This window comes from Nymphalis io, chromosome 12 (genome assembly GCF_905147045.1).
Source record: "Nymphalis io chromosome 12, ilAglIoxx1.1, whole genome shotgun sequence".
NCBI classification, from domain to species: domain Eukaryota; kingdom Metazoa; phylum Arthropoda; class Insecta; order Lepidoptera; family Nymphalidae; genus Nymphalis; species Nymphalis io.
Genome location: NC_065899.1, coordinates 12,168,932 through 12,186,594, shown reverse-complemented (window position 1 = coordinate 12,186,594; position 17,663 = coordinate 12,168,932). Strand labels below are relative to the sequence as shown.

General features: G+C 33.4%; 1 protein-coding gene across 1 annotated transcript in view; it reads left to right on the top strand.

Moving 5' to 3' along the window:
* Window positions 1–17,066, top strand: part of LOC126772488 (alkaline phosphatase-like) — a 78,696-nt gene extending 61,630 nt beyond the window's left edge. The window contains exons 5-12 of the mRNA XM_050492877.1: window positions 926–1,100; window positions 1,794–1,972; window positions 3,771–3,978; window positions 14,805–14,984; window positions 15,377–15,571; window positions 15,703–15,897; window positions 16,387–16,520; window positions 16,777–17,066. Of these exons, the coding sequence (XP_050348834.1) occupies window positions 926–1,100; window positions 1,794–1,972; window positions 3,771–3,978; window positions 14,805–14,984; window positions 15,377–15,571; window positions 15,703–15,897; window positions 16,387–16,520; window positions 16,777–16,986 (1,476 nt within the window). The 3' untranslated portion in view covers window positions 16,987–17,066. The remainder of the gene's footprint in view (window positions 1–925; window positions 1,101–1,793; window positions 1,973–3,770; window positions 3,979–14,804; window positions 14,985–15,376; window positions 15,572–15,702; window positions 15,898–16,386; window positions 16,521–16,776) is intronic.
* Window positions 17,067–17,663: the final 597 nt, after the last annotated feature.

Genomic DNA, 17,663 nt, shown 5'->3' with positions numbered 1-17,663 from the left:
CTAATTTAACGCCTTAGCCAACTTATTTATTTTTGTAAAAAAAAAACTTTGTATATAAGTATTTGTATATATATATTTGCGATCACACTATTATCAATTGTCTGGATATTTAATTAAATAGATCAATGACGTATTCAAAATGTAAAGTCAACGTCATACGGACTTACCTAACAATTAAAACTTGTGAGCCATAGTAATTAAGGTAGTTACGTCCAGTTTCAAACATTAAGTAGGAACTTCTATCTTTGATCCCACGGTAATTTATAATGTAAACAAATCGTCAAGTATAATTATATTATACGGATATACTCCAGCAAAAGTTAAGGAAGGGACTTACTTATGTGTTTGCCCAACTTAATTAAAACAAAGTTAATATATAAGGTTATCTTTGGACATAATGAACATCATAGGGTCAGGATATATGATATATAAGTCCTATATATCATACATTCTTGTAAAAATAAAGATATTATTATAACGTATCATTTTGTTATTAGTTGCTAGCTTAATTATAAGTGAAGGTTTATTTTCCTTCAACGGAGTCAGTCGTTAATAAAGATTTAATTGTCTAAAGTGTATTGCATCGTGTTCTGAAATTGGATCTATTATAATATCTAATATGTTTTATATTTTGATTAAATAAGTATTTTTACTTATATAACTTTCATTTATATTTTATTTAATAAATAAAAATATAAGTATTGCTAAGTGTTTTCGATAGAGTATACAAAGACATCTATCAATCTTTATATGTTGTAAGACCACGAAGGATTACTTGCCATATTTTTTTTAAATTTTTAAAAGTGAATTTGAAATTATTTCAAGAAATTTACCTTAAATTAACTAATAAAAAATATTAGACTACACATACTCACAATCGTGCCGAACTAACACAATTTAATTTATTTCGCTTGTATTCCATTAGACATACAATATTGATGCTCAAACGGGTGAATCTTCCGCTTGCGCAACAGCCCTCTTATGTGGAGTGAAAGCTCGATATGAAACCTTGGGCCTCGATGCTGGAGGTCGTTTTAATAACTGCGCTTCTGCCATCAATTCTAAAGTTACTTCGTTGATTGATTGGGCGCACGAGGCTGGTAAGTGGATGTATCTAAATATAACTCAAAATGTTGCCAGTTTTTTTAATGGAAAAATTAAATATAATTTTTTTTATGGGCAAAGTGTTTCTTCTCGATGAGAATGTTTAGAAGTTCCACCACGCTGTTCAACTGTAGATTTGTATATATGCAAACTGTAATTACTGATACTGACACTGATTTTCATGTTCTTAACTTGTGTTTATAATTCGTCTCGGTAAAGGAAAACATCGTGATTAAGCCTGCACGTATCAGATCAAAATTACATGTTTACCAAACCGCATTGGAATAGTGTGGCGGGATAAATTCCTAGCTATATCTTGAATGCGTAGGGCAACATTGGAATATTTAAAGGCTGTTGTTCTAAGCTTTTGCATGCAAAGTAACAAAATACATGTTTCCTCACGATTTTTATCCTTTACAGCTCAGTGCGACATGAATTATAAGCGCAATATAACTCTTTTTGGTGCTTGCCTGTAACCAGTTACATACTGGGCAAGTACCACTGATGCTATATACATATGCTTAACTTGTGTTTATAATTCATATCATGCTTGATACTGCAAAATATCGCAAGGATTACGACAACGTAGGTTACGTTTGCCTACGTGGAATAAGTTCCAAACTTCTGTTCAAGAAGAAAGGCTCAGCAGAGGGACATTTACAGACTGTTGTTTTTTTTTGTAATAATAGGTAAATCGAGCGGTATAGTAACAACAGCGCGTATCACACACGCGACTCCAGCAGCGTTGTATGCGCACGCGCCTTCGAGGTACTGGGAAGATGACAGTCGTGTGCCACCGACTGTGAGACGAGACTGCAAGGATATCGCCTTACAGCTTGTTGAAAATGAGCCTGGGAGGAATATTAATGTATGTAATTAATAATTTCTATAAGTATTAAAAAGCATATTTTATAACATGACCGATACTAGTGAAAATTTGAAACTGTAACTAAATATATTAGTCCAACTTCCACATCTATTGGCACTCCAAGTAATAATTGTATCCCTTTTTTATTGTATCCCTTTTTTATTTAAATACACTTATATTATTTGTATATACTATTAGTATTTTCATTAATTTTAATCATTATTATCTCCATTAATTTTCACAATTCTTAAATTATTTGTACTTTCAACGATTCCATTATGTTAACATTAGCATATTGGTGACGCGAAGCCACGAGTATATCCTCTACGATATAACAGTGCACCGCGCTTAAAGAATCTTTCACATCAAAAAGCTTAATATTTATCACGTGTCTTCGTACGTTTGAGATTGAACAGTATAACATATTGTATAATAGTAAAAGTATTATAGAGAAAAAAGGGCTTAAGATAACTGCTTCACAGTACCTTCTTAACTCAAATGTGAAACTCATCGGTGGTGGAGATTTGCACAAACATTGGAACCACAATAAATACAACGAATAACATGTATTGTGTGCTTCTAATACTGGCTCACACCCTTGAAACCAGAACACAGCACATCACAGTACAAAGTATTGCAGATTGGCAGTAGAAGTACGATGATTGGTTCCTTTTGTACCAATGTTTGTACCAATCTATTTCAGCTCTGTATGATCATATTTAATCATATTTCACTAAACGTTTTATATACGTGTAAAACGAAAAGGCCGAGGCAGCTTATTGATGTAGGGTAAGGTAATTATTTTTCCAATAACCTTTTTTCTACATGAGAAAGTAAAAAGCGGATTGAGGTCGCATTTTATGAAATAGTTCTTTGTTCGACATCACAATTGAATTTTTCTATCGTAAAGCTTAAAACTTATAATACTAGAAATTAAAATTAATATTATAAATGTGAAAGTGAGTTTGTTCATTTGTTTGTTTGTTACGCTTTCTCGTCTTAAGGATTCAACCGATCATGAAATTTTGCATATATGATACGGAAAGGGATATAGGGTACTTGGCACTTACTACCCTCCCCTCCCATGCACATGCACATGCACATGCGGGCTAATGACTATCAAACAATTTTACAGTAAAGGTCAGTTATATGTATAATGGAGCTCAGAAAAAAACAACAAATAAGTGAGAAACGTTTGCGTTTTGTTTCGAAGACCGTGGATTCGATTTTCACATTTTTACTCTTTATTTACAAATTTTTGTATTTAATGCTGATTATGTGATGTAAATTGTTATTGAATGGCTTTTGTAGAAAGGATTAGTTAGGTAATACTCAGTATCAGCCAGAAGTTTGAAAGATGGAAGACACTCCATTCTCATGATCTGATATGATATAGCATGATGTCCTGATACCTTAGAGCATGTTGGTTTACTGTTATTAGACCATGAAAGTGAAGGAATTGGGCACTATAATATCACTTGCATATTTAATCATTCTCCATTGAGAACGTAGAATAACATGTTTCGGTTTCACTTAAGACAGACAATTATTGAAATTAGTTTGAAAGTTTTTAGGAAATTACGGCTTCTATCGTTATCTTTTCGTAATGTCGTATACAAGTATTATACATAATTATGGTGTATATCATATATTAATATAACAATGCAAAGTTATACGAAGTTAAAACTACTTTCTGATACATATTCAGATTAATTAGAGCAATGGCCGTTTTAATTATAAGCAACTAAGCGTTCAAGTAGTTAGATATCCCATTTTGTTTCCATAAAATTTTTGACAGGTGATAATGGGCGGAGGGAGACGTCATTTTCTCCCAACGATAACCACTGATCCTGAGCATCCAAATAGAGAAGGAAGAAGACTAGATGGTAGGAACTTAGCAGAGGATTGGGCGAGAGAAAAAAAGAGGAGGCGACTGCGAGCGCAATACATACATTCACGGGAACAACTAGCTAAGTTAGATCCAAGGACAGTCGACTATTTATTAGGTGAGTAAAACAAAGGTGATTTTCTTTAGTTTATCTATATATAAAAAAGAATAACCGACTGACGGGCATATAAACGCACAACTCTATGAAATTTTGCTTACAAAGAAGACTAGGCTAAAATACAAAGTACTAAGTATTTAACACCTAAGGTAGTGATGAAGGTGATGAAAGTTTGTATGAAAATCTTTCATTTTGTAAAAAGAGGTAGGAAAATTGGTATTTAGCAATTTTGAAATGTGACGGGAGCGAAGCCGCTAAGTTGTTGCAAAGCGCTATTTTATTATATAACAATAAAATATTTTATGTTAAGTTATAGCCAGCGCAAAAAAAAAAAAAAACTTTTACTGAAAAAAACTAAAACAAGGGGTGGGCGGGTAAATGCCACCTGATGATAATTGGTAATTACTGCCAATAATCATTGGTACTGTAAGAAATAAAAACCGTTCTTTAATCACCAATGCATCACTACCTTTATAAACTTAGCTGTACCTTGTGCCCGTTACACTGTACAATAATAAGTACCTATCGCTGTTTAATAGTAGAATATCCGATGAGTAGGGATACTTACCCACGTGGGCTGAAATAAAGACTTATTGAATAATGATTATTTTATATAAAAAGTTACATATATATATTCTATATGGTCCTTACATATGAAATTAGCATTTTGTCGTACTGACCACTTTGATCTGAAATATCTCCTCTTTGGTTAAGAATTCCAAATTCAAATTTATAAATTCATTCAGTTGGTACATTTGAGTTTTGGAAACAGTTATTCATTTGTCTTTTTCTCATTATTTTTTTCTTTGACGTCGCTTATTACCGCACAATGGAAAACATGAAATATCGGTATATTGCCGGTATAGTGCCGCAAAAGAAAGCACGGTACGTTTTTGGTTTCAACTATTCTAGTCTATTGTGGAAGTGGATCCATCACAAAGCACTTCAGAGATAGCGGCAGGTTTCGGGGTAAGTGATAAAATTATATTAATCCACTTGAAGCAAATCCGGAAAATAAAAAAACTTGAACGATGGGTACCTCATGTATTGAGTGAATCGAACTTGCAAACACGCGTCGACTGCTGTGTTACTTTGCTCAACCAATTACTTGTGTTGAAAAGTGGATATTGTTCGATAATCGTCACAATGGCTGAACTCTGGAGACCCAGCCAAATCCTGCCCTAAACGAAATTTGACTCAGAAACAGTTGCTTGTGAGTGTTTGCTGGACTAGCGCCGGTGTCCTTCACTACAGCTTTCTAAAATCTGACCAAACGATTACGGCAGATATCTATTGTCAGCAACTGCAAACCGTGAAGGATGAACTAGCTGCTAAACAACTGAGATTGGTCAATCGCTCTAGGCCACTGCTGCTCACGACAACGCAAGACCACACACTGCACAACAAATAACCACTAAGTTAAATGAGTTAGAATTGGAATGTCTGTGACATCCACCGTAATTCCCGGACAACAAGCTCCAACAGATTACCATTTTTTCTGGAATTTGAACAACTTCTTACAAGGAAAATAATTCAACTCCGATGCGGCAGTCCAAACCGCCTTCAAAGAGTTTATTGATTCTCGCCCCCATGAGATGGCAAAAAGGCAATGATAACAATGGTGCATGCTTTGATTAATTGAATATATTTTACAAAAAAAAAATGACTTTATATTCATCCCGTACAAAACGCCAATTTCATATGTAAGGACCTAATAATATCCTAGTGATTTCACGTGTACTCTTTACTAGTCTTTGACCAGATAGCGTACGGTTTTCATTTATTGATTTTGCATATAAAAATAAAACTATCAAACGTAATAAAATTTTCCTAATCCAAAAGGAAATTCAATCTGATCCAGTTTTTTATTCATTAAATATTGTATTTTTACTTTTATATGGCTTATACGCTACTATTATGATTATGAAATGAAAATTTGTTGTAAAAATAAATTTTACGTTTCGGACTTATGAACAAGTAGGAAATGAATAGAGAAATTATGCAATTGGGTATTGGAATAAAAATTTATTCAATTTTATCTCTATACACTGCATAAATTTTATGCACATGCGTAAGTAAAAAAATGGATTCGTTATATACAAATACATATAAATTCATAAATTATTGTTAAAAAAATCAAGTGACAACAAAATACATCACGAATGTTTGTTACGTCATATTGTTAAGTTGTTAATGATGAGAACGAAAATGAATAGACTATTACATATAAATTATCATTGTGACGTCACACACGCTAGGACCTGTCCATATTATTGAAATATGTTAGAAGAGGCGAGTTTAAAAAAATATATGTTTAATACAACTTTTTTTATTAGTATATAATAAGTCAAAAAAAGGAAATACATAGGATATCAAAATAGTTTTGTTGTGAAGCTTTATCATCTGCATCCAAATTTCATCCACAGCTGGGTATAGGCCTCCTTTTGTTTGTGTTTCCTCCTCACGGTTCTGCACTTTTTTTTCACGCAGTGGAAACCTTTAGAAAGGTACCTAGCTCTCATGGGGGGGGGGGGGTCTACGGGGTTATGTGGGATTCTTACTCATTAAAACCACTGCAATGGCCGTCTTTGGCATGGATCGGAGAGGCAGCGGGATCGTGTTGATATTACGCATCCGCGGCCTCTCCCGTACTTCGGTCCACTCGTGGCTCGGCGGAGCTCTCCTCAGGGGGCGAAGGTAATCTCGCCCCCCACACTTCTCGCTAGTGCGTATGGCAGCGCAAGGCCATTCCGGCTGTCATCCTCCTCAGAGCCGTCTGAAATAAAACCCCTTACCACACGCATCCAAGGCCCCAGGGTTACGCTCTATCTTTTGAGCTCCGGCTGTTGGAGCTCTGAGAGGGCCGAGACAACGCCGACGTCATCTCCACCAAGCAGGATCGGCTCTTTCCCGTTCCCGCTCCTCCGTCTCCGTCTGTCTTGTTCTTCCTCCTTCCCTTCGTTAGGCAACACCCTTTGGCGCCAAGACGGTGAGCCGAAGGACGACCCATGTCCGTGCACAAAGGGCACTTCATCGAACGAGAGGTTCAATCCTTCTATGTATATTCTTGGAAGCCATTGAGTTAAAGCTTTGCTCCATCTGTCTTATCTCTGAACCAGGTGTCCTGCTCAGCTCCATTTTAATTGCATTACAAGATTCCCAATACTTTTATACGTTGGTTTTTCCCTTTTAGGAATATGTTCTATAAACAGCATCCATAGTAAAACTTATATAAAATATATTATTATGTTTTTATGATGACCAAAAATACATTCAGAAAAATATATGTTTCTTCATGAAACTAATACAAAAACTTTAATAATATCTTTAGAATTTTCAAAAGTTATTTTTCCATATTCGAGAAAATTATGAAAAGAAAATACAAAGTGGAATTAACTATACTGAAGTTCCTTTAGAACGTAAGAGATCTTAAATTTAAACGGAGATAGAGGAAAACGCTTCCAACTATTCAAAATAAGTTCTCGAACAATAAATGAGCGGTGAATTATTCATTTTAAACAAAAGACAAAGAATTTGAAACAGTTCAACTGCATCCCGCGAGGATAAACTTTAGCTTTATATAAAAACAAACGATTATCTACCGTATTCTATCGATATTAACAAGTTCCTCCGTAACATTTTTATTTATACATACATTTAAAACTTTTCTAACATCAAATTGTTTTCACGTTATTAAAGCAAAATGATCAAAGTAGAAAATCAGATATTTTATATATGGATAAAAATGAAAATTTTGACTCACATAATTTTTTTAGCTTATGATAAAAGGCCATATTAAAATATTTTCGATCAAATTCTAATACGGAAAAACACCTCTGAATTTTAAATGCTTAATTTGTGCTTATAATGATATTCATATCGTGCTCGGCAGTAAAACCTTTAGGTAGGATCACATTTCCCTACATTTATGTTTACCAAGCGGCTCAAATAAATAAATTTTAAAGCGTTTACCCACTAGTGATTTATAAACTGACTTATGTTGTTTGATTTTTTTTAAATTAATATTGCATGGTTTGAGTTACATGAGATGTTATGTTATTGATTTATTATATAAAAAAAAAATTAAATTGGCATAAAAATAAAATAGGATTTTTAATCTACTTTTAGCTAAATACGATTAAAATGACATTATTTAAATTTATAAATAACTTTTTTTAATGTTATAGGTAGGCGGACGAGCAAATGGGCCACCTGATGGTAAGTGGTCACCACTGCCCATAGACATTGGCGAGGTTAGAAACAATAACCATTTCTTACGTCGTCAATGCGTCACCAACCTTGGGAACGTGAGATGATATAACCCTTGCTGTAGTTACAGTGTCTCACTTACCTGATGAGTAGGTGGTACCCACCCAACGGGCCTACACAAAGTCCTACCACCAGATGAACTAGCTGTCGTTCAAGCTTCGCACTGGTAGATAAGAAGAACAATGTATTTTGGATTCCAAATCCTAAATCCAATATCAACATAATTAATTCTAATATTTGTCATTATATTCTGATTACGCAATTTCTTATTTACTTGGCCTTTGAGACCTTATCTATGTCATCACGGTATTTTGTTTTTCATTCACGATTTCAGTTGTTCTCGTTAAAGTTTATATTACTTTTTTTAAATGCAACAAAGTATTTTCATATGTTGCTAAGCATTGTTCATTACTGGTACAGAAACGTATCCACATAATTATGGTTGTAATATAAACTGAACTTGTTCACGGTTAAACAATAAGTGTGGTCAGCTTATTATATTTTATATTTATTCCCTCGGTGTAGTGGGTAGCTTTACTTTCATGTTGGCATTATATTACAAGGTTGTGTGTATAATGTAAAAGTTTTTTTTTTTTTAAAGAGATGCCTTGTTCTTAGAACACGTGAACCCTCACCGATAATTGTAGGTTCAAACCCGAACACCACTGAACTTCCATGTGCTTGATAAATTTATAAATCATCATGGGATTTATAAGTCATCTAATGCATGGCTGTGAAGGTAAACTTGCATATTCCCGATAAAAATCTGTCACATTTGTATACAAGAACCCGTATTGGATCGGTATGGTGGAATTAGTTCCAGACCCTCTCCTCCAAAGGAGAGTCTATTCTTTTTCTCTATTAGGCCAGCAAGTATGTCAAAAAATTGAGACAAGTAGTATGACCGTTATTGGCATATGGAATTTAATAAACGACTTTAGTAATTTTTATTGCTAAAGGTAAAGTAATACTTGGTCACGACATTCGAGAAATTCCTGTAAGCGGGATAACAACTAGAGAAATTAGCCTTTCAGAAAGACGGTTGAAACACAGATAGCTAGGGTTCCACGCAAACGGCGAAACTATCCATGGACAATAAAATGTAATGCGTTTTAAAAAGCTTCCCACATATCGAATCTATTTCTATCGGCCAATGAAAATGGTTCGCTATTTGAGGGCTTTATGGCTTTACTTTTAGAAATTACTCTAACGTCCAATGAAAATAGATATAAATATATTGTCATAAACAACATATGGTAACGTTCAATAAAATGACTTTATTTATGAGGTTCAGATAGATTAAAACTTTATTGCACTCAATTATAATAAGGTTTCCGGATAAATAGATACTAAAATGGCATACAAAGGCGGTGGTATCACTAATAGCGATCTCTTACTGGGAATCTAGTAGTGACGATTGACTTAAAAAAAGGACAATTAATGATGATGATGACCCGACCGATGTCGGTCGCAACGATCAATCTCAAGGGAGACTAGCCAGACGCGCTGGTCATATTATAGCGCACAAGCGTGTACTCAAACGCACACTGTAATTTCTCACTCTCATAAACCGAAATCTGGCACCATCGGAAAGAGCTTAGGCACGGGACCAACGGCTTTAAGTGCTTACCAAGGCACGGAAGTGTACACTTCTAATATCGCAGTCCGGGCTGCTACTTAGAATCTTAAACAGAAAAATCCAATAACTGGGTATCAACTGACCGCCCGACCCGGTCTTTGAACTCCGGACATCGGAATCTGTCTTATATCTAGCCACTAGATCAACGAGGCAGTCAAAATATATAGCGCAAATATATATAACACATCGCCCGCCATATTTGTTTTTTGTGTATATTTTGAGAATTAATCAAAATTTAAACATGGTAATGGAAAAAAATAAACAACATGTAACAATTTAATGCAAATAGTCTGAAAGAAGACATGCTTATTACGATAAACAAAGTCGAAATTCATGAAGTAATATCTTCAGCTGAACAAACAGCTTAACTACTGTCAGAAGATAACTAGTTGCACGGAACTTGTTACAGTTAAGAAACTCAAGATGACGGTTGTTAAAATGGACGGAGCGAATCAAAATAGCTTAAAATGTGTACAGCGCTGAAATCGCTTTTTAATGATTTTTTCCTGGGTCAACATACATTTTGAGTGTATTTATATTAACTTTATTCTATTTAATTTTACTTTTAGATAGTAAAGGAATGATTTTTCATTTAAAATACGGTATTAAAATGTTTTATACATTCACGATGTATACTACTATTTATTAATGAAATTATTATATTTAATAATTAAAAATATCACAAAACCTAAAACAAAATGATATTAACATTTAAATATTTTAAACTAAAACATATTAAAAAAAACGATTTACAATTCTGCAAGATATAAAGCAAAATATTCATGTTAATTTTAATGTTATAAATGAAACGATATTCAATTTTATTTTATTTAGACGCAATGAAAATATATTTCGTACTGATGCAGTATTTTCACTTTAGCCGCGTAATAATTTAAATGAAACCGCGTAATCATCGTTGATACTATTTTATTATGTTTGAGTTACCGCGAGTTGGTCAGAGCATGTTAACTGTATAATCTCATCTGTCTACTGCAAAATCCTCTTAAATTATTATAAGTCGGGAATTACGCTTAGGAATTATGACTTGGGATTAAAATGTTAATCCGTATTAATATAAATGCAGATATTTGGTAGATTTTATTTTCGCCTAGCAACAGAAACGTTTTTTGCATGATAAAATATTGATCGACGAGTAACGTTGAATGGAAAAATACCACTTGCTAAAATGGCTAAGCTGATTTCGATGCAATTTCGAATGATGATATTTTGAATTTTTTAATAATAATACTAGCCATGTTTCTTGCTGGAAAAATGTAAGCTTTCTGTTGGGTAGCTTTTTTTTAAGGTACCCAGCTCCCATGGGGGGGTGGGGGGAATTGGGTTATGTGAGATTCTTACCCACTAAAACCACTGCGATGGCCGCCCTCGGCACGGATCGGAGAGGCTGCGGGATCGTGGATCGTGATCAATTCCCTGCGGAGCATCGCCGACACGATTGCTCGCAGGGACAGGTCTTGTCCGACTTCGCGCACCAGGATCTCCCTCTCCACATTCCACGCGGGGCACGTCTCTAGCATATGCTGAGCGGTGTCCCGGTGCGCACCACAGTGGTGGCACATGGCCGACGATTTGCGTCCGATCTTACACAGGTATTCTCCAAAACAACCGTGACCGGTCATTACATGCGTAAGTCGGAAGGTGACTCGTCGCTTTCGTCTCATCTCCTGTTGTGTAGGCTATTTTAACATTGCAATTCCCAATTACTAGACAGATCGGTTTTTTTTATGAAATTGTATCCGTTATCCAAAAACCGAAAATTTGTAGTTACGACACATATATTTTTTTATGATTGCAAACTCATTTGGAGTTGGTAAACTAACCGTGACCTATGTATGGAGACAACTGTCGATTTTCCAACGGCAAAGTTTCATCCTCAACTTCGACTTAGTTCCCGTGATGGAAGAACTAATTACATACCTAGATGTTGTACGGAACCCTTGGTGCGCAAGTCCGACGTACACTTAGCCGGTTTTAAAATGCTTTAAAATTAAAACCATATTTTACTTTTAATATTTGATGGCCTCGCAAACATCTAGTATAATTTATTTCCTTATATATTACATTTTGACTAATGTCTAAAAAGCTGACTGAAAATATCGTTTGAACTACAAACCTCCTATATTTAGTTATACAAAGAAGTGATTTTAATACAACCATCTTTCATAATGTCGGTAATAAATTTTTGAAAATTCAATTTTACGCTATTGTTTCTGTAGATAAGTAACCTCCATGCCTAGTTTTAATTTCCTAAGATTTATAGCTGGGAAGTCAATATTTGTTCAAATCTATAGAATTTATGACGAGAGAGACAAGAGAGACGATGAAAAGAGCAAGAGAAAACTAATGGTTTTCAAATGAAATCGAGTCGATATATATATATATATATGTTTTCTCAATGTATATAAAAAAATTAAGCTCTTTCACTTTAAGACTAATATACTATACGTCTATCAACGTATATATAACTATAATATACTGATGTAAAATACTTACTTTTTCATAACGGATTTAAAAGTACCCGAAGTCATATTATGATCCATGAACTTGTAGTTTGTGAGATATTTATACCTAAAAGGTTATACAGGAATGTTAAAGGTTAAAAAAATAACCATTTTATAACAAAAAATCATACGGTATTGAAAAGTGGGTGTAATGCTTTTATTATTACGAAGACATTCGCTAAAGAAGGTAGGATCTATTTATTTATTTTTTCTATTTACTGGTGGTGGGGCTTTGTCTAAGCTATTTTAGATAGGTACCACCCACTCTTCAGATATTCTACCGCAAAACAGCAGTACTTGGTATTGTTGTGTTCCGGTTTGAAGGTTGAGTAAGCCAGTGTAATTACAGGCACAAGGGACATAACATCTTATTTCCCAAAGTTGGTGGCACATTGGCGATGTAAGCTATGGTTAACATTTCTTACATTGCAAATGTTTATGAGCGTTGGTGACCACTTACCATCAGGTGGCCCACATGCTTGTCCGTCTACCTATAATAAAAAAAAGAAAGTGGGTAGTACTCCAATGTTTTACACCTGTAATACCTCACCTGTATAGGCTCAAAATTAGGCAAGTATTAATTTTTCATCATCGGATAATCACTAATTATAAATACATATATAATTAGTGATTGTTCGATGTGTTATGCAATACATGTATTCATGTGGGGTTGTCTTGAAAAGATCTTTCTTTTTCTATAAATAAGTTTTACAGATATAAATAAATATCAAATCTTAAGAGGCTTAAAGGAGCTTTCAGTTAAAATTAATTTTCTTAAATACCTAAATAAAAATACATCTATCACGGAGTTATTAATATATAAAACAACCACGTTTTTAACTACTTACGTTTCTATTTTTTATAGTTTTAACATTTATATTTATGATTTTAAAAAATAATGTTTTTATTTGAGATTAAAAAGCTAATTTATTTTAAATATTCAAATTTACGATATAAATATTGAATTCTTTAATACAAAGATTACCTTTCAAATTATTTATATTCATTCTAAATTCATTTTGATTATTATTAAATTAAGATTAATAATTGTTAATTAAGATTTCAAGTACTCTGTATCTGTATTGTTATTTTAATTTGTATATGTATATATATGTTAAAAATAACATAAAATGTCTGAGATAACTGCATTATACAACCATGCTGAGCTGCTCCGTGCGGTTTCACCACCTTTAAACTTGACTGATCTGCTCCCATGGGCACTAACGTGATGTTTTATAACCCTTCTAAATAAAAATACTATCTACCTCAAAAATAAACTTTCAAATTAGATCTGATAGAACTGAAATATAACTTTAACAAATAAATAATAATAACAAATTTTCTGTCTACTGCATCCTGAAATTAAGGCGCTTAAACAATCCATATCTGTAGCTTTAATTATATAAATATAGATAAATTAAGCATTGTAAGAAGAACCTTTATATTGATATGAACTTCGTGGAAGGGTTTTGTGCAAGCCCACATAGGTAAGTTTTACTTCGCACAGAACACAACAATACTTTAATATTGTTTTGTTGTGTGTGAAGAGTTATGAGATAAGGGACAAAATGTATTAGTCCCAAGGTCACTCAAGTGACCCGTTTGCCTGTCTACCTACCAAATATATTTAAAAAAAAACACTAACGTGAGAATATAAGTTTAAGCATAATATTCATTTATCTGTGTTTGTAATAAAACAGCGGTATGTATTTAACTCAACAGCGCAGTAAATTAATTAGGTAAATATTTACGTTATTTTTTATCTTATCATGAATTTCTCATGCAAGCATTACCGCACGGTCCGGTGTTACGGCAGTCAGCATTTATTCGATAATTAAAAAATGTTTTATGAATATAATTAAAATTGTTATCAATTCTGGTTTTTTCTTTCCTTTGTGATTTTTAAAGGTTTTGTGTCCTAAACACAAAATCTTTGCTAAATCGTTGAATCGTTTTTGTTGATTTAATTTTGTTATATTATGCCTCAGTTTCAAAACGAGAATCCTAATTTAATGAGATGATTCTTAGTTCGAATCTGGGCAAACACCACTGAATTTTCATGTGCTTAATTTGCGTTTATAACTTATCTCGTACTTGGCGATGAAGAAAACATCGCGCGTGTATCCATCAACTCACTTTGAAGCAGCGTGGTTAAGCCTCAAGCCTACCAATAAGGACAGGAGGCTTAAGCCCAGCTGTGGGACAATTAATCGCTGTTACTTTTTATATTTGTGCTAAAGTGATAACCTAGACTTACATTAGGTAGTATAATATTTATATATAAATAATTTTATATATAGTACTTTTAAACATTACTTCAAAGAAATTGAAAACAATAACATTTTAAAATTCGGTTGTTTATTTTTTATGTAAATTTATTTTATTTTGTAACACAGGTCTATTCGAATATTCTCACATGGAGTTTAATGCGGAAAGAGGAGCCGTGCTAGATACAGAGGAAGGTACAGCTGCCAGCACAACTGTGAAAGCTGACGACCCTTCCCTAGCAGACATGACTCGTGTCGCACTTGCAATATTGACGAAGAACGACAAAGGATTCTTCTTACTTCTAGAAGGTATGAAATAAATGAATAAATGATGCATTGGTATATTAAATTTGACATATTATCAATGTCCGTTTCATTTTTGACATATACTCTTTCGGGTTAAAAAACCCTGCAACCCTTTAAGACAAAGTATTCTAATAATTTTTTTTACTGACATTGTATTCAATTATGGAATTGATTACATATGCAAGAACTAAAATTTTATTACTTATTACTTGCAATAAGTAGAAGTTTTCTATGTTTAATCTCGTAATTGAGTTAATTTGCAAAACCCTATTTGGAATACATTAACATAAATTTGCGTTGCATGATGCAGAATAAATAATTATAATAAAAACAAATAATGGTATAATGAAAAGTTAATAAGCATTCTTTTTTTAAAATTTTGTATTCACTTTTAGGTGGACGAATAGATCACGCTCATCATTATAATAATCCCTATAGAGCACTCGATGAAACGTTAGAGTTGGAAACGGCGTTATTAGCGGCGTTGGAAAAAGTTAACCCGGCAGAAACCCTCATTGTAGTGACCGCTGACCACGGCCATGTAATGACTTTTGGGGGGCAAGCCACACCTAGGGGACACCCTATTTTAGGTCAGCATTTATTATAATGACTTTCTGTTTTATGAAACTTGTATTGCATTTTTATGTTTTATTTTTAATTATTATGAATTGTTTCTTATACAGATAATCACAAATACTAAAAGTTATATAATATTTTGTAGGTGCTGATACTGTTGTATCAGATATTGATGGCTTAAGATACACTACCTTATTATATGGAACTGGACCAGGCCATTCGGAACCTCGAGCTCTTCCCTTAAATGGTACCAGCACTCCAGCTGATGCAGTTCACGCTGCAGCAGTACCAAGACAATGGGCGACACATGGAGGCGAAGATGTACCAATTTATGCCTTAGGTAATCTATTCATTGTAAAAATTTCCTTGAATATTCTAAAAAACAAAATAAATAATTTATTATTCATAATGTTTATTTTACGAACAAGTCTTATTCGTTACAAGTATCCGTTCCTGACTGCGTGGAGTAGTATATAATTGAAGATCAGCTTGACCTTTATCCTCATGAATTTATAAGGTCAAGCTTAATTTCAGATTTATCTAGGCATAAAGGCCCTCATTACTTCACTTTTAAATTATGTTAAAGTTATTTTTGTGACGGAAATATAACTGCATTTCTACCACCTACTGAACGTTTCTTCCAATTATACGATTCCAAGGACGATACCAATTTTAAAATGTAAAATTTATTCAAATACCTATAAATAATATAATATATAATAATAAATATATAATTATAAAATATAATAATAAATTTGTTGTCTCGAAAACTACATATATTAGAAGAGTAAGTATAAAAAAATATGTTAAGGGCGTACTATTTTCTTAGGTCCAATGGCGACGGTTTTATTTGCTGGAGTGGTTGAACAAAGCTATATCCCTCACGCCATTGCATACGCCGCATGCCTCGCGCACCAAGCACGACGATGTCAAGAATCGATTTTCAATTATACAAAACCACAGGTAAGTTATATGGTTTTGGAGTTTATTACATGCCGCTGAAACTTGCACATGTGGTAGATTTATATGCTATATGCAGGTTTCCTCATGATATTTACCTTCAATGCTGAGCACGAGACGTATTGTAAAAATAAATGAAGTACATGCATTAATCTCAGTGGTGTTGTCCCAGGTTCGAATCCACAATCAGTTAAGATCGTCCCACTATACCATCTCGCCATTTAGCAAACAATATTATAATACTAATATATATTTTTAGGTCAAATTGCCGAACTGTGTTCCACCAGAGGTTAGCAGTGTATCAGCAGCAGATGAAACGAGGAATGAAGGATCGAGCGGGCGCCGTGTCGTTGTCGCATCCAGCGTTATGTCTGACGAAAGAGTTCCTCGTTCACCCGCTCCCCTCATCGCCCCGTTGGTGACCGTAACACCCTACCTGATATTGTTTGTGTTTAGTTTTGGACTTTAAGAGCTCAATTTAAGGTGTTTGATGTCAATATCAGGCATATCCTAAAATGTTTTTTGTACAGGGATCGTTTGTAGATACTACGGGCACTAAATAAATAATGTAAATAATATTGTATTTGATAATTGTAAATAAATACTTCAGAATACTTACAATTTGTTTTTTTTTTTTTAATAATAGGAAATAAAAGGCCGGTGATCGACTTACTTTTATTACTTGGCGGTAATTATTTTGAGAAATGCTCGACATCACTTAATATATCACATCATAGATTGTTATACGCTTATTGATTACGTTAATAAGAAACAATTTATTAATTGCCAGTTAAATTTTACCTATAGAACTAGTTCGAAATTTTAAATTTTTATCTATAGAAAACTTGTCGAATCTTTCTTTTACGTTAATGAAAAAGTTAAATGTATAAATTGGCCCCTACATAAAAAGTTTAACGGTAACGTGATGGTCTTAACAAATGTACTTAGAAAATAGTTTTAGCAGATACTAAAGCTAATTAATTATTTTTGTTAAATATAGCTTATAGCCTTTTCAACACAATCTACAAATCTATACAACATACGTTTTTTTCATACTCATTTATAAAGTACTTTGAAAAAAATGGCAATATTAAAATTTATATAAAGAATTATTCGAAAATTTATTGAATGTAATGTACGAAGTGA